The 20,622-nt window shown below is 37.1% G+C and overlaps 1 protein-coding gene across 24 annotated transcripts in view; it reads left to right on the forward strand.

Moving 5' to 3' along the window:
• The window catches only part of CPEB3 (cytoplasmic polyadenylation element binding protein 3), a 222,458-nt gene that overhangs the window by 75,638 nt on the left and 126,198 nt on the right, over nucleotides 1-20,622 (forward strand). For all 24 annotated transcript variants that reach the window (XM_023642591.2, XM_023642617.2, XM_023642624.2 and 21 more), the window contains exon 4: nucleotides 5,551-5,607. In XM_023642591.2, the coding sequence (XP_023498359.1) occupies nucleotides 5,551-5,607 (57 nt within the window). The remainder of the gene's footprint in view (nucleotides 1-5,550; nucleotides 5,608-20,622) is intronic.

The raw sequence follows: 20,622 nt of genomic DNA on the forward strand, positions 1-20,622 counted from the left end.
TGCCATTCATGGAACTGAAATTTGAAAACTGAAAAGAGGCGATGTCAGTTGAGAACTAATATTGAAGAGTTTGCTTTTCAAATCTATACTGAATCTGGGGAAAAAATAGCTATCTTCTGATGATAGTACTGTAAAACATTTAAATTGACAGAAACTTGGAAGGAATCAATGCCACCCCTTTTGTGTTATAGAGGCATTTGTCTTTATTTATCACAATTTAAATTTAGTATTATAGAGCCTTTCACACAATTGGCCCCTTTTGTGGAATGTGGAGGTTCCTTTGTTTTAGAAAAAGTACACCTTCATTACATTTAGTGCCAGAAAAACATACTGTCTCTTTACTTACTTGAATCGTTGCTCCAGTTCTGTTTTTGTGCTGCCTCCCTTTGGCCCTTATCAGTTTGTCTTGTATAAAAGTTAGCAGATTCCACAAACTGTTAGGGCACAGGTTCTGAGTTAGCAAGAAATGATTGTTCTTAATCTATGCAAGGGAGGAAAGTAGATAGAAGCTGAGTGATTTTTTTTAATAGGTACCTCCCATTAATTTGCCCAATGATCCTTTCAATATAGCAGTATAATCACCTGAGAGTTTTAAAAGAAAAAGATTATGTGTACTTTAATCCTGGGCACTATGTCCAGAAATTCTGATTTGTTATAGAGGACAGCCTGAAATGAGTAAATGTAGGCACAAAGGAATTGATAACATGCCAGAAATTATCCGCTATTCATATGAGAAGAAACTAGGATATGACCTCAGGTCTAAGCTCACAGCTTTTGCTTCTTGATTCTTTGGAACATACTTAGAATATTATAGTACCAAACTTCTATTGTTTTTCCTTAAGAAAGATTTAAAACACCATTTTATTGTATTCTTACATATCATATTATTGCATCTTGTGCATACTTTTTCTGAAGGAGTATATCTTCAACTTTATAGAGAAAATTGTTGGGAAATAGAATCCAGTAGAATATGCATTTTTTCTTATAGCTTTTTCTAGAACACAGCACTCACATTCTGTTATGTGAAGGTCTCTGAAGGACTTGACTTTTTAGAGCAAATGGGGATTATTAGAGGAAGATACAGCAGTTGTTTCCTATCATAACATATTGCAGAAGTGAAGAGGTGACTTTCATAATTATGAATTAATAAAAATTCCAGTTTTTATTTTGGACATATAAAAGTATGAGTTTAGTTGGACTCTGAAACTTGAACAACAGGAGAGGTAGTTTTTTATAACTAGCCTCTTAAATATAAATGTGAATTGAGCTTACGAGACTGTGATTTTTACAGTCTGAAAAACCCTATGTAACCCTATTCTACAACCTCTCCCTCCATCCCCTCTCACCCCCATTATCAGGCCCTGGGCAGTGGGGAAAGTGGGACACAGTCTTCAGTTTCCACAGCATCATTTAACTCAGTAAAACCAAGTATGCCTTCCAGTTTTCGAAACCGTATATTTTACACTATACTTAACAGATAGCTAGCTGACAAGAACAATTTAAAAATAGCAGACCATGGACGGGTGACAAAATGTCACGCTGGCAGCACCAGACTGCATTAACAAAAATCACCAGATGTCACACACTTGATTCTATTTTCACAGCTGATTAAACAGCAGTATTTGTTGGACAAAAGAAAGAAAAAAGAAATGGCCTCATCTGAATTTGGAATTAGTTTTTCTTTTGCTGTTATATATTTTCTTTCTCCTCCAAAATTCCATAGTAACTGTAAAATATAAGATGCACAATATATTAAGTAAAAAATAAAATTATAAAATAATTCCAATTTTAGAAAAGAAACCTTTACACTTATTTACACTTCCAGTTTCTCTAAACTGGAAGACCGTAAATCAAATTATGTTGACAGAGCTTGTCTTTGATTGGTGGTCTTGTTTTCTTCGTTTTTCTGTATAGTCTAGCTTTTATCCAATGAAAATGTATTGTATCTTATAATCTGAACATTAATTTGTGAAGAGGTAAAGAAAGTAGCTTACAGAAGCCATAAGTTACTAAAAAGAATTTGCATTTAGTTGGGAAACATTAGATTGTGCTTAAATAATTGGTCCTGATGGATCTGGCATTGACCCAGAGTTTCTTATAAAATCTGTTGTTGATGATATTGATTAAGAGATTCGTTGAAGTCAAAGAAGCCAACAGAATTAGGGAGGTTACCTGGAAAGGGAAAAAGTTTCCTGTTTTGCAGCAAATAGTGATGCCTTCATCTACAAAACGTTGCCTAAGACTCTTGTTTTACTGCATCTTTAGAAAGATTGAATTGGCAGTCATCAGTGTGGGATAGAAGATCATAATTAGAAAACTACTGAGCTTCTTTTTAGTATCATCTCCCAGGCTGAAAAGTCCTAAGACCTCGTTGTAAGAGTCCAAAAAGGATCCAACTTCCGGAGGACTGCAGAGAGGGGCAGCAGTTTGGGAACATAAGTAGTTCCGGAACCATACAAAAACTATTACTTGATGTAGTGATTGTAAACTACATAATTCTTTACCATAAATGATTGTAGCACAGGAAATAAAAGAAGTTGAATGAGGATCAGCTAAATTTGGGCTTGCTTGGTTTTCTTGATAACTCTTTCTTATTCAAGAATGTTTAGAGAACATCCCTAGCTTTTAGGAACCACACCCACGTCTGAATATTCCTTGGTCAAAATTGAAGAGACTCTCTCTATATGCTGTTTCTTCAGGTTCTGATAGGCACTGATTTTGAATGCTTGTTGGGTTTTTAGGCAGAGTTTCCAGTGACTGGCTATTTACTGTTAAATTTGAATACCTCAGAATATGATGAGTAGATCACATCTAATTTCATAGTTGTTAGTATTTGGTGGTAATAAATCCAAATAAGCTCTTGATCATCTGAAAATAATAAAGGAAAGAACATTGATATAACTAACTGAATCAAAGCCTTGCTCTGGTGACAAAATTTCCTATAATAGGTTCTGACCAAGGTGGTGGTAGGAGATAGTACTTGTTGCATATGGTGTAGACTGTAACTTTTAGGGACTCTAAAATGACGTAGGAGCTGGAAAAACATAAGAAACATAGAGCAATTACATATACAGATACCATTAAAAATGTTTTTTAGCAATGGGTAGTTTTTGATCCTCCTAGTAATTAGCTTCTTGTAAATATAAAAAGATCTACAAAATCTTTCAAAAATAAAATAGGCATTTAAGAGATGATTCTTTACTAATATGATAATTTTCTATAGAAAACATTAAAATATATTCTATAAAAGAATTTTACTATAATATAAATGCTAGCAAAATAGTCTCCACAAAACTACACATAGCTGTAACATCTTCCTCCTAGTAAGGAAGTTTAAAATAATAAAAACTAAAAGTAATTTTCATTGAAAGTCCTGTACTGCTTCGTGGTAAAATTAGAATAGTTTCATCCATGAATTGTTTTGATCAATGGAATCCATCAATTGTTGATTTTTCTATTCTTAATTACTCACTCTGTCTCTCTCACACACACACATTCATCAATACAAGCAACATTACACTTATGAGAGTTTTATTTTTTTCCCTATCTCTTAATATGAAATGACCTTTCACAAATTACTGTGACCTGAAGGTCCTTGTTTTTTAAAGTGATTTAGAATTTTTTATATTCAGCCAAGTAATTGTGGTTTTTTTGGGGTTTTTTGCTGAAGAAGATTTGCTCTGAGCTAACATCTGTGGCCAATCTCCCTCTATTTTGTATGTGGGTCGCTGCCACAGCATGACTGATAAGTGGTGTAGGTCCACGCCTGGGATCCAAACCCACCAGCTGGGGATCCAAACCCACCAACCTGGGCCACCAAAGCAGAATGTGCCCAACTTAACCACTATGCCACCAGGCTGGCCCAGACCTGAGTCTTTAAGAGATTAGGATGGCCTTCTCTAGGCAAAAAATTGATTTGACTAGGAATTCATGATTCCCTCTTTCTTTTTTCTTTTGCTTGAGGAAGATTTGCTCTGAGCTAACATCTGTGCCAATCTTCCTCTATTTTGTATGTGTGTTGCTGCCACAGCCTGGCCACTGACTAGTGGTGTAGGTCCACGCTTGGAAACCAAACCCAAGCTGCCAAAGTGGAGCATGCCAAACTTAACCACTAGGCCAGAAGGCTGGCCCCTCATGATTCCCTCTTTTTATTTGAAGCAAATACTCTATTTTGTCCACCGTGATTCTTCTCTTTGGGGCCAGAAGAGTATGATAATGCTGTTTGCCTCCAGTATTCCATAACAGAGTTTAATACCAAATAGTCACTGACCTTTTGTAATTGTATATAACATTGTATTTGTTGTAAAAGTCAATCACTTCTTCCTTATTTCCAGCTTTCTTTGTATCACTCTCCTCCAAAATACTATTGATTTATTTATTTAAACCATGGTAAGTGACATAAAATTAACATTTTTCTGAGAATTTCATGATAACCCTTCACATAATTGGACATGAAATCCTTGCAGAGCCAATTTCATAGATAATCAGCTTTACACAAAAGCATTATTTCAATAACTATTTTGTTGAAGGAATTGGCCAAGAAAACACACTAAGTACATTTTTTTTCATATAGCACTCTATGTCTCTCTGTTTTGTTTTTCTTTTGATACATCAACCTCCTTTTCCCAAATAATTAATGAAAAAACATACCAAATGTCTACATCTTCTCTTAACCCTGGAGGCTATTAGTTGAAACATCTGATTCAGACTTGTCATCTTAGAGACCAAAGATTGGCAAACTTTGTCTGTAAAGGGCCAGAGAGCAAATATTTTAGACCTGTGGGCCATATGGTCTCTGTCACACATTATTCTTTGTTTAGTTTTTATCTTTGTTTTTACAGCTCTTTAAAAATGTAAAAATAATTCTTAGCTTGGCGGCATGCAAAAATAGGCAGCCAGCCAATGTGGGCAGATGAAGTTTGTGACCCCTATAAGGACAAAAGTCTGGAGACACAAGCATTATGCCCAAGGTCATGTAACTAGTTAGTGGTGGGGGCAGCATAGGAACTCTACATTTTAGGTCAGTCATTGTTCCCCACTATATCTGTTATATAAATTTTACAATCTTTCTTCTTATTGCCATTCTGGTAATTATGTTGCATTTTTGAGCCACTATGAAGTCTTTATCTTTTTATCCCCTCTAAGCTTCAAGTTTATATACTTCTTTGAATTCATTATTTTGCTGCTTGAATTTGAAGAGCGGTATGAATGGTTGTTTAAATAAAATGCTTTATCCAAGGAGTTGGCATGTTGAAATCGGAATGCAGAAGATGCGTTAAAATTTCAGACTGTTATAATGGAAGCATCTTTTTTGTTTTGTTTTGTTTATTTGTTATTATTGAGACTTTGGCTTTGTTTTAAGATTTTTTTTGTGTGTATGTTTTATGACTTGATTTAAAAACTCTTGCAAGTGCTGTGGTCTTTGATAGTATTGTTATAGATTAATCTGTCGTAGCTTTTTGTAATGTTCATATTTTACAATGTATTTGAAATGATTATATTAAGTATTATTTTCTTTGTGCTTAAAATAAAATTATTTTATTTTTTCAGGACGCATGGGAATAAATTTCCATCATCCAGGAACAGATAATATTATGGCACTTAACAGTAAGTCTTCATATAAAATGTTCTATAAAATTGGCAGTCAAGTTTACAACATGTAATTTCCACTTTCCTAGTTGTTCATTACATTTCAGCCTTCCACCGAGTGCATCATAGATCATTATTCTATACCAGTGGTTCTCAAAGTGTGGTCCCTTGGACCAGCAGCGCCAGTATCATTTGGGAACTTACTGAAAATGCAAAGTCTCAGGCCCTACTACAGACCTGCTGAATCAGAGACTTTCAGGATAGGGCCCGGAAATCTGTGTATCAATAAGTCCTGTAGGTGATTCTGATGCAGGCTAAAGTTTGAGAACTGCTACTCCATATCAGGGGTTGACAAACTACAGTGCTGTGAACCAAATCTGGCCCACTGCCTGTTTTTGTAAGTAGTTTTATTGAAACACACCCAAACCCGTTCATTTATTGATTGTCTGTGGCTACTTTTGTGCTACAATGGTAGACCCCCAAAAGCCTAAACTATTTACTATCTGGCCTTTTACAGAGAATGTTTGCTGACTCCTGCTGCATACCATTGGGGAGGAGGAAGGAAAAAGGAAGAAAGGAGGGAGGCGAAGGGAGAAGAGGGAGTCGGGAGAGAATGTGAATGAATAAATCAGCTTATTTATATATAACTCAGAACTTTCTCATCGTGCTAGATGGCCAGCAGGTGCTTCAAACAGGCCATCAGGGGTCTCCCATTAGTGGAGTTTGTGTGGTATAGGTGTCATCAGCTTTGCAAGTTAGAAATGGTTTTGTCGGTATAATTGCTGGATTGAGTTCTGGAGCATCGAAACTTTATTAACCAGAAAGTCATTGTATTAATTAATACTGGAAGAAATATCTGACTGGCAACAGTTCTCCTTCCTAGTGTCTATAGACTGAATAGCTTTGCAGAAGTCGGCTCTAAATGGAACTTGTTAGTTGTCAGAAGGATCATACAAGCCATTGAATCTCTCAGGATTTAAGTTTTCTCCTCTATCAAATGAGTGATAGCAGGTTTTCTTCTTTCACCCTCCTAGATATACAAGCTGACTCTCCATATACATGGGAGACATACTGGGTAAACTGTAGGTTGTGTACAATATTGCCCCTTTCCCTCTTGCTTGAGTAAGGATGTTGAAATGCCATTAGGGCAGATTTTAGGTTATCTCTAAAATATGTGTTCCACATTTCTTTTGGTTCTGACGTGTAGCTTGCCTCCCAGTAAGCACTGCTGAGAACCACTGGCTGTGCCTGATGATGCAGGTCCTAGGCCACTCCACCCTCTTCTGTTCTAAACAGCCATCCCCTCTTTTGGGAGGGTCTTGGAAACAGTAAAAATTCCAGACTATCCACCTCTATTTTCTAATTTCTAAAATAAAGGTCACTTTACATTTAGATTATGGTACCTCTGATTTTTTTTTTCTAGAAGTAGGTACATTGGGGTGAGGATTAATAAACATGCTTAACTTGCTGAGCTTCAGCAATTCTGTGAAATTTTGTGAAAACACTTCAGTTAGGTGATGGGACTTAGAGTTGAATGTAAAAGGAAAGAACAGTGTGGTAGTGTGTCTGCTTGAAGGAATGAGTGTATATTTTAGAAAAGACTTAATTTGACATGATGTAAGCCTTCTTTTGCAAGAGAGAGAGGATATAATTTCTGATTTTCTGTGTAAAAAATGAAGCTAAAAGGCATTTTTCTTTTTAAAAAAATTTGATTCTCTTTGATTTCTCTTTAATTTTCTGCTTTTAAATAAGAGGTTTTGTTTATGTTCTTTCCAGTTTTGCATATTGCTTAAATCCCCCTTTTAGCCTGTAAATTCCTCGTCTATAAAATAAGGGGATTAGATTAGGTTGTCTTAGTGATTGCTTTCAGGATGAAGATTATGTGATTCTGTAATATTTTTTTAAAGTACCAAAAGGGTCATTTTGCCAATATTTATATCAACTGTTGATGAGTTATGCATGTTTCCAACATTATGGCAGAATCAGAGTGCATAATCTTCAAATGGCTCTGTGGGTGCTGCCCTGTAGGCTCCTCAGAGTAAACCATAAAAACAACCAGAGGTTGACATTTGCATTACTTACTGTCAGTTCTTTTTCAAAGTTGACTCCAACTCAAAATGATGAGAATAAACAAAGTATCCTTTTTGGCAGGTACTTGTGAGACCTACAGGTTTTGACAAATTTGCTGTGATAAAGCTTTTTTTCCCTTTTGTATGATTGGGCCCAGCCCATCTGGTGACTTAATATGTAACACATGTGCAAATACACATATATTTTTTATCTTCCCTTTTATCCCTACCATTTGTTGGCCCAACCATTATTGTCCTGTGACTGGTCTATCCTTCTTCTTTTCCCTCAGCCTTCGTATAGGAATAATTAAGATGAAGTCACAAACCACTAAAACTTTATTAATTCACAGTTCGTCATTATTGAAAGGTACTGGGTTGCAGTTGAACTGTATTTTCAGACAAGAAGCTACTGGCTAAGAGAAAGAGAATTGAGTCAATGGTTAAATTTTTTAAAAAATGAAGTATGAGTCAGTTGTAGTTCCTTCTTTATTACCCTTTTTTGCTATACAAAATATATGCTTCCTAACTCTATATGTAATGCTGCCGTTCACTGTCTTCAAAAAATCTTCCATCCTTTTTTTACTTCCTTGACCTCACCAAAACCCAAATCTCTCCTGAAGACACCATGCCTTCAGCTATCCTGACTTGATGGGAAAGACAGAGGTGTCATGGTGAGCATTCTCACTTCTTAGTGCTACTTCCCAGCTTTGAATCAATTCCCGTGTTTTGGTGTTCCCACTGCATGCCTTTCAGTTATACTTTCCTCTGAGAGTCACCGCCACTGATGTCATCTAGAAGACAGAAAATGGAGCTTGGGAGAAGAGGGTAGGCTACCAACTATAGAAAACAGTAAACCTATAGACATTTAGGGTGTTGAAGGACTGGCGAGATTTGTGTAAAGCCAAGAATCTACTGATTTTTCTTACTCATGACCATGAATCTACGAAGAATTACCAGGCCAAACTTTGAGGAGTAAACTAAGAGACACATCTAAATTTTGGCTTTTCCTGAAAATATTAGGTCCTCAGGTATTGTAGAATATAGAAGGGGAGATGGTGGGAAGAAATTCTAATCCATCAGTAAGACCTGTCTCTTGTCCAGTATTTCCAAAGTTGTTAGTTCTGAAACAGTATGCCCCTTCCATTTAAACTGGTAATATATCTTTTCTTAACTTTTTAATAATTCTGTCCTTTCATGCTCTTCATCCTTACACCAAAAACGTGGGAAGTTTGCATAATATATTTTTATTTTTTCTGCTGGAGAAGGAAGGAGGCTACTGAGAGTGGTTTCAGCTATATATGTAGTAGTTCTATGGGCCAGATTTTTTCTCACACTAACGGTTGCTTGTGTTTTTTGTTTGGTTGTTTGTGGGTTGTTTTGTTTTGTTTTCTTGGCTATATTCTAGGAATGGAGTTGAGTTTAGCAGTTGTGGGCTTGTACAGGATTCATGCCTGACTTGGTGATTTTTCCTCTATTATGATGAACCTCAGAAAAGGATATTGGTACCTCCATGGTTAGTCAAGTGAGCCAAATTTATGGTCAAATTAATGTTCAAAACCAGAATACCTGGTCTTGTAATTTACTCTAAGAGATAATCACTGCCAAGTATATCCCCTTTATTCTTTTTGACTGGTCGGCTCCTCTTTTTCCAAGTAGAGAATGGGCTTGGAAAAACAGTTAAATATCAGAAAACTGCTTGATGAGTACAAAATTAGAAACAGAGGGAGTAGTATGTCTTAAGCGGGGGGTATCATTCAGCTGCAGGGAGCTATCTTCCAAGCAGGCTGCAAGGCATGTGAAACCTGAAGATGGAGCAATGAATTAGTGTAGCCCTGAAAAGCATTGTCTAGGGTCAGGCAGATCTGGTTCCACCTCTGACAAGCCAAATGACCTTGGGGCCACATTCTTAACTCCTCTGTCTCTTGCTTTTCCACCTGTAAAATGGAGATAATGATCATTAAAGTGGCTGTATTTAAATCTTGTAAAGCTTGGTATAGTGCCTAGTAGATAATGCTCAGGTGAGCTGCTATTTTGATTGCTTGCATCAGCTTTATTGCTGCCTTTTTAAGATTTCCTTTTTTTTGGCCATGTTAGACTTCCAAAACATGTTTATCTTACATTGTTTATACTTAGATGTTTTCCCGATAGAATTTAAGACAGCACACCTGCAAGTCACTCATAGTCTAGAGTGGCTGTATTGGGGTACATTACCATCTCTTTTTGTATTAATCTTCTTTTCCTGCATGAAATGCTTCCTGCCTCTGTCCCCTGACATTGGAACATGCACCTTCTTTGGGGCTTAGAGTTGTTGTAACTCTCGTAATGTTTGGCACTTTTAAAGGTGCTATACAGTGATGTTTGGAATATAAAATGGTACAGTCATGCACCGCATAATGACATTTCGGCCAGTGGTGGGCTGTGTATATGATGGTGGTCCCAGAAGATTAGTACCATATAGCCTAGGTGTGTAGTAGGCTATATCATCTAGGTTTGTGTAAGTACACTCTATGATGTTTACACAACGACGAAATTGCCTGACGTATTTCTCGGAAGGTATCCCCGCCATTAAGCGACACATGACTGTATAGCCATTTTGAACAACAGTTGGACAGTTTCTTAAAAAGCTAAACATATACCTACTATATGATGCAGCAGTTCTACTCCTAGGAATTTACCCAAGAGCAAAAATGAAAACGTATATCCACACAAAGACATGTAAGTGAATGTTCAAAGCTGCATTATTCATGATCGCCAAAATTATAAATAACCCTAATGTCCCTCAACTAGAGAATGGATAAACAAATTGCAGTACATTCATACAATTGAATACTATTCAGCAATAAAAAGGAATGAACTATTGATTCATGTATGAATCATGCAACATGAATGACTCGAAATAATTATGCTGAGTTAAAAAGCTAGATGAAAAAGAGTACATACTAGATGATTCCCTTAATATAAAATTTGAAAAAATGTAATCTGATCTATAGTGAGAGAAAATACAACAGCTTCAAGAATATTTTGAAGTACTGTTATCTCCCTTTTTTCAGAGGCAAAAGTAAGGGCTTAGATCTTAGAGGAGTCATGTGATAAGGATGGCCATCTAGTTGCGCAAGTCTCTGAATCTCCTAAGTCTCTCCTTAGTTTAGAAACCTACAAGAGGATAGTTAGGCTACTCTAACTACCTCATTGTTCTTGTGAGATTCAGATGAGATTAGGCACACGTACAAATAAGGTATTATTACTGCTATATTTGGAAAAAAGATATGCCAGAGAGTGATTTTTTTAGAAGTAGCTTTGTAATGTAACAGAGGTTCAATTTTAGTTAAATTAAAAGTTTTCACATCATTTGTATTGTGATATATTTCGGCTTGGAACTAGAGTCTGTTCCAAATTATAAGAGGTGAAGAAGAAATATGAAGTGCCACTTTCCTTCTGACAGGGAGAGGTGATTGTTTGCTCTTACTCTTCCTGATCAAAGCTTTAAAAATGTTGATAAATTGAGGAGTCCTAGAATAAAACCTAGACAGTTTGAAGACTTGTATTTTTAATATCTTAAAAAAACCAAAAAGACATTTACCTGCTTGAGAAATTGTGAGGTCGCTGATTGTTAGACCCCTAATACATAGCTGATGCACCAAGAAATGTGGAGCTTTCGATTATGCTGTCTTCCACTTTTTTCCTCTTGTTAATGCCTTGAAAGTATTTTGGAAGGTTTCGCTTATATTTCTGTTTGAACTGAGGGCTGCCAGAGCATTTGTTGAATTGAAAGAGGAAATGTGAAAGGGTTTTGGTATGAACTTTTGTGTTGGGCAGAGACTCCTGTGTGGCCGTGGAACCTCCCCTTCCCCCTCCCTTTCATTCTCTGCGGGAAGTGAACTCCTTGGGGAGAGACTCAACTGAGAGGAAGTGGCAGAGAGGGAGCCGAACACATGATTCTTTTATGCCAAAGTGGGAATAGAGCCAGGTTTGCTAAAATTCCAAATGGAATTTTCCAAAATTTGAAGAGTATATTGTATTTCTGCTCACCATGAGTGGCTGTAAGTAAATAATTTTTTAGCAGAGTAATAAGATAGTGAAGGAATTATTTTGAGATTCTCAGATTAAAGACATTGTCTTTGAGTATTTTAAACTTTTAGAAGACAAGATCCAGTGCTGCTGTTTCTATCTGAACAGATTTAGAAGTAAAATTAATATACAATTGTGGTATGAATAGATTGTAAATGATAGCTAATTAAAAATGAAAAATAGTAGTTAGGAGGATATGTAATGTTCTATAACTTTTAAGTAGTCAAGTTTCAAACTGTTTTGGATGGATGCTGTACATGAATGTGGTAGGGGACCTAAGGGCATTATTATTCTGTTTTGTTTTGACCTTCTCATTTTACAGGTGGGGAAGCTGGGGTTCAAGAAACTGTAGGAATTGGCTAGGGTGGCACGATGGAGCCAGGAACAGAACCTTCTGCCTCCAGGTTGAGGGTGATAACCTTTGCTTTCAACACTTAATTAATTGTTAGGAGTGGTTGTATTATTTTTCTGCTGAGACAAACACACAAATTCAGTGTCTTTGGGAAAATCATTGAAAAAATATTACTTGTCACCTTGTTTATGTGCTGAATGCTTAATAAATTCTATTTTCCTGAAAAATAGAGTAATAAACCTGGTCTACGTGGTTTGACATTGTAAATAAGTGAAGTCTGAAATATTCTTGACTTACTTTATTGGAGTTTGGAAGAAGTTCCTTGTGTGGGTGAATATGTCTAAAGTGCCAGGAATTGGGTGCTTCCAACCTAATAAAAAAGATACAGGAGGGGTCAGCCCCATGGCATAGTGTTTAAGTTGGTTTGGTGTGCTCTGCTTTGGCGGCCCAAGTTCCTGGGTACAGATCCCAGGCACAGACCTACACCACTTGTCAGCCATGTTGTGGCAGCAACCCACATGTGAAGTGGAGGAAGATTGGCACAGATGTTACCTTAGAGCTAATCTTTCTCAGCAAAAAAAAAAAAAGAAGAAGAAGAAAAAAGAAAAAAAAGATGCAGAAAATTTGGAAGTTACCTACTTTTCTCTATGAACTTCCCAGTTTGCTTTTTCTCCTTGTGTAGGTGATAGAACCTGGACTTCCCATTTTACCACTCACCACACTTATGATTTAATGTTGATGTTTCTCTTCAATATGTATTCTTCAAGAGGGCAGAGACTAGCTTTTATTCACAACTGTTCACTGCTTCAAGTGCAATGCCTGGCCCATTGAGTACATACTCAAATGGGAGACCAGAAGAAGGATTATCTCAGACAGATGGTGAAAAGCAGAGTGTAACAGCTTTAGAGAATAGCTAATCCACCTTAATTCCTTCCTAAAGATTTATCTTAACTCTTCCTTTTGGAAGATGGTAATAACATACATGGATCTAGCAATTAACAGTTTACAAACTGCTTTCACAGACCTCTGTGCCTTGGTAATGCTTATAACAGTTTGCTAGGACATAGTCAAAACCCACTTTCCTTGAGCAGCCCAGGATTATTTTCTTATCCAAACGAAGCATGGCTATGTGGTAGACTAGTAAATGAAACTAAAATGTGGTTTTTAAGATAAAGCTGGAGACTTCAAAGGGTTTTCTAGACTTCAAGTTTTAAGAATGCTCTGTGATTCATTTCCCTCTGCTATTGGGGCACCTTGATAGAAAAGTTGAGAATGATGGTCATTCATTTCATCTTTATTGCAACCTTGTTTAAAGCATGGCAGTGTCTTCATTGTCGAAAAAAGCTGAACGAACTTGCTGGTGTCATACAGCCGGCAAATAGCCATGTATGGCTTAGCCACACAGATTATTCTGCCAACCAGTCCCTTAATCCAGTATGATTGCTACTCTTCTGGGTTTTCCCAAAAAGATCACTCAGATTTCATTTAGCTCCTTAAGTAACAGTTTGCTACATAATTCTTTATTGATTGTAGAGAATTAGTGTACTTCCAAAAATGATCAGTTTTAGTTTCAGAACATAGTCTTCCTTGTTAGTGGCAGCAATTCTAACCATACTTCTACTCAGGCCTCTGGTATATGCAGATTGGAAGTCGGAGACTTGAACAAAGACGTGGTTTGCAGATGATCTCCAGGTAAAGTTAAGTAGGTGAAGCTTTGCCTTCTTTTTTGTTGCTACCATCCACACAGATATACCTTTGTTATCTGACTAAAGTTTTTTTTTTCTTTTTCAGCCTAACATAGTGGAAATAATGCCGTTTTGGAGGGGCCAAACAGATCTGGGTTTTAATCCTGGATATATCACTTATTTGCTATGTAACTTGGGCAAGTTATCTGTGTTTTTAATTTTAAATGGACATATTAACCCCTTTTTAATAAATGGTGAGGTTAAGTGTGCAGTGCTCCTATTACCAAACCTGCCAAGATGCACACACCTAACAAATGCTTATCTCTGCTCCCTTACTCTTCTACCCCTCCTCCCTGTTTTTTCCCTTTTGAGTTAGCAGTAATTCTTTTTTGGGGGGAAGCGTGAGGGGGTGGGGATTGGCCCTGAGCTAACATCTGTTGCCAGTCTTCCTCTTTTTGTTTGAGGAAGATTGTCACTGAGCTAACATCTTTGCCACTCTTCCTCTATTTTGTATGTGGATGCTGCCACAGCATGGCTTAATGAACAGGGTGTAGTTCTGTGCCTGGGATCCAAACCCACAAACCCCAGGCTGCTGAAATGGAGTGCATGAACTTAACCACTACACTGGGCCGCCTCCAGCAGTAATTCTTAATCCTGGCTATACAATCAAAATGGGAACCAAAATAGAAAATACCTATGATCCCCACACCAGAGACTGTAATTTAATTGGTCTAGGATGAAATCTGGTTGTTGTTGGTGGGCGAGGGATGGATAGAAAAGACGAGAATTAGAAGTAGTTACCTCTAGAGAGATCCACTGCTATCCCACCTTTTGCCAATGTCTTATCTTTATCTGAGTGTGAAGGAATCAAGTAGTTTAAGGTCCATGCTGTGCATTCCCTCCTGTTCTTTCTTTTCCTTCAAGGCTTGGCCTGCTTTTATTGTCCCTTCATGTTTTCCCAAGTCCAGGTCAGAAGAAGAAGCTGTCTTTAAGAGGTCAGGGCAGAGGTGAGGGGAATGAACAGCTCTCTATGTTGCTGGAGCTCTTCCCAAATTCTCAGGTCAATTCCTTTCTATAATTTTCTTCCATGAAGGAACCCTCCTTCCCTCGTAAGAGGAGCCTTGTTGATAGGAAGGAGACAAGGAGCATTGACCAGGGGGCCCGGCTTTTGATGCTGCTTAGGCTCCTGAGCATACTAGCACCCATTTTATTCACCCTCTCTTTTCTCTATATAATTCCCTGCATTATTTTGGGGTTTAGAAATAAACGTAGGATTAGCAAGTTTTGGCTGTCCTGAACAGTCCAGAAATTTAGTATTTATATAAAGTTTGAAGAGAGACCTCATGAGATTTTGGCATAGTGGTTCAGAGAAAATGCTTTGTTAAGAACATATGCCAGATATTTGGATGCATACCTCTGTTGTAGGCAATTTCAGACCTGCTTTGGACAGATTTTGTCTGTGTAAAGTATAAAATACCCTGTTATGTGATTAGAATCCTCAACTTCTCTTGATTTTTTGCTTTTTTAGGGGGGCAGTTATCATGTCATTTAGCAATGTGCTACTGAAATAAAAGCAAGATGGCAATTAGTTACTCTCAGTGGAACGCTGTTAGGCCACAGGTGTGAGGATGCCTGGACATCACCTGCTGTAAATGGATATGAGCGCCCACTCTTTCGAACCAGTGATAGCAGTATAGGGCAGAGATTCTTTACCTAGGTTTGTTTCCAGAGAAATCTTATCAGATGTACACATTTTGAATGACTTTTTTCTGTTTTAATGAGCAATTTAGGACATGGACCTAGAAATTCTGAAGTGATTACTTTGATAACGTGTCACATATTGAGATGTTCTGTCAGTAACCTATAAGGTAAATGTAGTTTAGAATGTAACTTAATACTAGGTATGCGTGGACACTGCAGGATGGTATAATGAAACCTTGAACTTACGTTTGGGACAAGATGGGGAAAATAATAGTAAGTGGAAATGGACAAGGGGGTTAGGGGTTTCTGAGGGAGCAGAGAAGAATAGATCAAGACATGTGGGTATCTAAATTCTTATGCTGACCAGATAGGTGCTTATATCATAATAGTACTATTGGGAGAGTGGGTTAAATTGTTGTGACTGGGATATCTGGGTCTGATGTGTGGAACAGTGGGAATGAGGATCTGTAAGGTGATTAGGGCTCAGATGGTGAAGGGCCTTGGATATTCTCATGAGAGGTTTGGACAGTCAAGTGTTGTCTTACTGGAAAATTAGGTTTATCCAAAGGAGAATGTTCAGGATGATATGGGGTATGGAAAACCATTTTTTATAAAGGATAGGTAAATATGTCTTCACTGTAGGAAAGAGAAAACCAAAAGGAAATAAAATAATGACCCTCAAATAAAAGTGGGATTAGGCTGGGGTCCATGGTTAAAGATAATAGAGAAGCAAGTATAAGAAAGAACTTTCTAATAAGTAAGAATGGTCCTACCATGGAGTATAGATTTTCCAGTCATGTTCTGTGGAACCCCAGCAGCCAAGAACATACTTCAAGGGCCACTATGGAGGAAGGATACCTGACAGGTGGGCTTTGTGTCCCTGTGCTGCTTCAACTTGAACAGCCTTGTTCTGTCTAGGGAACAAATACCTCATATTTGTTGGAGGAGAAAGTGTTCTGCTGCTTAGAAAAAAGTTTGAATAAAACAACTGAAGAGGCTGAAGTGAGCCTCCTTACTCTTCACCTTAACTCTCGATTAAGGTGTTCTAGCAAAACTGGATAGAACATCTTTGTGTTGGTCACAGAAGTAATTCCTGTTTTGTTTGGGAGATTGATTAAAGATCTATAGGTTTTCTGTAAGATTTTGTAAGCAATAAAGCAGAATGTTGCAAAAGTTCAGTTATTTAGAATGCAGGGTACAGATTCATATGTTATTGATGACAATTAGATTCTCTGACCAATCTACACAAATTCCTATTACAAATACTGATTTTAATTCATAAAATAACAGCTTTAAGTGTGGTGATTAATAGAAAACAATAGTACTATGGTAGTAACAATGAAATAAAGCAAAAAGGAAAATTTGGATAAGTTCCTTTCTATTAATCTTGGAATATGCTGCTAAAAGCAAACATTTAGAGGATGATGAAGTTTGTGGAAATTCTAAATGCAATTTCTGGGTACTTTCAAGGACTTTGTAGGTTTGAAATACTGGCTCTTCAATCTTGGTGGTTAAGAGTGAGGGCTTTTCAAATGTCCATTGACTGGTGTATTACTCTACTAGGGCTGCCACAACAAAATATCATAGACTAGATGCTTGAACAACAGAAATTTATTATCTCACAGTTCTAGAGGCTGGAAGTCCAAGATCAAACTGCTAGCAGCGTTGGTTTCTCCGGAAGCCTCTCTCCTTTGCTGGCAGATGGCTGCCTTCTTGCTCTGACCTCACATGGCCTTTTCTCTGTGCATGCGCATTCCGTTTTTTTTGAGGCAGATTAGCCCTGAGCTAACTACTGCCAATCCTCCTCTTTTTTGCTGAGGAAGCCTGGCCATGAGCTAACATCGTGCCCATCTTCCTCTACTTTATACGTGGGACGCCTACCACAGCATGGCTTTGCCAAACGGTGCCATGTCCACGCCCAGGATCTGAACCAGTGAACCCTGGGCCACCGAGAAGCAGAACATGCGAACTTAACCGCTGTGCCACAGGGCCAGCCCCAGGGCATTCCTGATTGATTATCTCCTTTTCTTATAAGGACACGGGTCTTATTGGATTACCCTTATGACCTCATTTAACTTTAATTACCTCTTTAAAGACCCTGTCTTCAAGTACAGTCACATTGGGGGTTAGGGCTTCAACCCATGAATGTTAGGGGGACACGTCTCAGTCCATAACAACTGGTGAATGGATAAATTGTGGTATTTCCATATTATAGAATACTACTCAGCAATAAAGAGAAATGAAATATTAGCACATGCGACATGGATAAATCTCAAAAACATACTAAGTAAAGGAAATCAAACACATTGATTCCATTAATAAGAAGTTGTAGAAAGGGCAAACCAAACTGTGGTACAGAAGGCAAATTAATGGTTGCCAGGGACCATGAGTTGGGGGATGGGACCAATAGCAAATGGGCATAAGGAAATTTTTTAGGGAGATAAACTGTTTTATATCTTGATTATGATGGTAGTCGTTACACGACTGTATATGATTGCCAAAATTGATCAAACTGTATACTTACAGTGGATGTTTTATCGAATTTAAGTAATACTTCAACTTAAAAGAAAAAAGAATAAATGCTTTAGAGCCAGTGTGGACCTAGATTCAGTCCCAGCTCTGGTGTTCAGTAGCTGAACAACCTGAGGCTGGTCATTCTCTCTGCACCTCAGTTTGCCCATCTGGGAACATATATTATGATAGTTACTTTGGGAATTAGAATAGACATGTTAAGCATTTAGCATAGAGTTCCTGGAGCATGGCAAATTATCAGTAGGTTATTATATTTTCCTTTATGATATTTCTTCTCCTTTATAAAGTATGTCAGTAACAGTAGTAGTATGCTTGTCAGTTATTAGTGTTACTTTTTAGGCTTGCAAATGGAATGGAAAAAAAGATTTTCCTGAGAAAAATGGGTAAGAGTCAAAGAGAGAAGGGTAGGAAGAAGGGATTTTAAAATGTCCAAATACTTTATGTGAATGTAGCATATGAAAATGTATCCCATCCCTTCAAGGATCATTTTTACCTGCTAAGTTCATATTGTTTATGGAGAAATTGATCCTTTCAATTATAATTTGCCAGAATTGAGACTCACTGGGCTAAAACTATTTTACCTGACATTATGAAGAAAAAGATAGAAGAGGAGAATTTATGGGACAAACTTCATCACTTCTCCTCTTTGGGAATTTACAGTCTAATTAGGGAAAAGGGGACATTTTTGTACTAACTTTAAGATTTTAACCCATCTTAGTTGGAATTTTTCACGTGACTAATACTTAGATGGAAGCTGAAAGGAACCATTAGATGTTCGAATAGAATTTAATTTTGCCTGCTGAAATGATATTTAAAAAGTGTTTGCAGGGGGTTTTAAGAAACTGATTTTATTGCAAGGAAAGTAATTAACAGTTTGTTGTTACAGTTGACTTTAACAGTCTTGACAGATATTTCCAAGCCAGTGAGTAAAATGTTATCCTAAGGTCGCTGTATCCTGTTCATTTGTTTTTCATGAGTATAGCACCTCAGGGACTCTGCTTAAAGTTTCTGAAATGGTGCATGCTACTTTGATACACAATAGAATGGAGATCAATCTCTCTCTCTCTCTCTCTCATTTTTGAGCCTCTGTGGTGGAATCTGTATATGATGTTACTTTGCTTAGGGAAATTTCAGCGAATTTGGATGAATCCATGTAGTTGAAGAATTAGTTTAGATTTTAAAATCAGATCATAACATGCCCTTGGGGAATCACATGTATGAGTGCAACTGTTTAAAACTGAGTGCAGGCCAAGTCATAAGGAGTAACAGATGATCCATTTTATTGTGTTTCCTCATATGCCTAACAAAGTCATACCATTAACATGAGAGTGCCATTCACAATGTGCTAGTCATTCATCATGTAAACTTATTTTCAGAATAAATTCGGCATATCCCACTACAAAGTTCATGTGCCTTTTTCTATTTATTCTGATGGATTGAAAGTCTAGTTTTTTAAAATTTTGGAATATTCTGGTTTATGATTTAAAGACTACAAAAAATGTTAGCATTTTGGATTTTCTACATTAATCTTGTAACCTTTTATCCTGTGAACCAATCTACAATATTTGTAATGTTTTGTTTTTTATTAAAGAATAATATACATACCAAACAATGCACAGGTTATAAACGTATAGCTTCATGTATTATCACAAGTTGAACACAACCATATAACCAGTTCCTAGATCAAGACCAAAATATTATCAACACCCAGAACCCTCTCAGGTTCCCTTCCTGTTAATACCCCTAGCCAAGCGTACCACGACCTTGACTTCTACAAATTAAATGTAATTTTTTTGAGGCCTAAAATTGTTTAGTGCTTATAAAATGGTAAAATAATTTTATCTGTGATGATGATGATTGAGAATCAAGTATTAAAGTTCTTGGAGGAAGTAGATAGGACTTTGAAAGTATATCACATCTGGTATGTTATATCTGGTATGAATTTATACTAGCATAGAATATAGTATATAGATGGAATTAGTTACATTACTCTCTCTCTCTTTTTTTTTTTTCTATGTGGGGTCATTTTGTGCTATCTCATATAGTTTATATATTCAATATTCTTTCTTGTTTAAAAGTCCTGTTTGTTCTCAGGGGAAAGCACTACTTTTGTGCTCCAAAATTTCTCTCCTTGGTGTTCATTTCATTACTTCTCCCTTAGGGAAGAGTTTGACTCTAATTAGTCTATTTGCAAATGGCCATCATATGAGCAAATTTTTAATCACCAACAGAGTTGACCTACATTCGAAAGCCCATCAAGGCGTGTATTACTCCCTCCCTTGATTGTGCACTCAGCTAACAAGCCATATTTGTTGAATACCAGCTTGGCACAGAGCATTCTGCCAGGTGCATTAGAGGATATTAAAAAAAGTACAAAATGTAGACCTTGCCCCCTAGAAATTTAACAGTATGGTGAGGTGGTTGAAAGTGTGCACTCTGGATCCAGAGTGCTTAGATTTATATTCCAAGTCCACCACTTCCTGGCTGTGTGATTTTTAGAAAAGATATTTAATTCTGTGCCCCATTTTCCTCATCTGTAAGGAGAGGCTAGTAAGAATACTTACATCATAACGTTGTGATGTATTAAATGATATTAATACATGTAAAACATTTTGAACTGTTCTGG

This window comes from Equus caballus, chromosome 1, assembly GCF_041296265.1.
Source record: "Equus caballus isolate H_3958 breed thoroughbred chromosome 1, TB-T2T, whole genome shotgun sequence".
In the NCBI taxonomy this organism is placed as follows: Eukaryota; Metazoa; Chordata; class Mammalia; order Perissodactyla; family Equidae; genus Equus; species Equus caballus.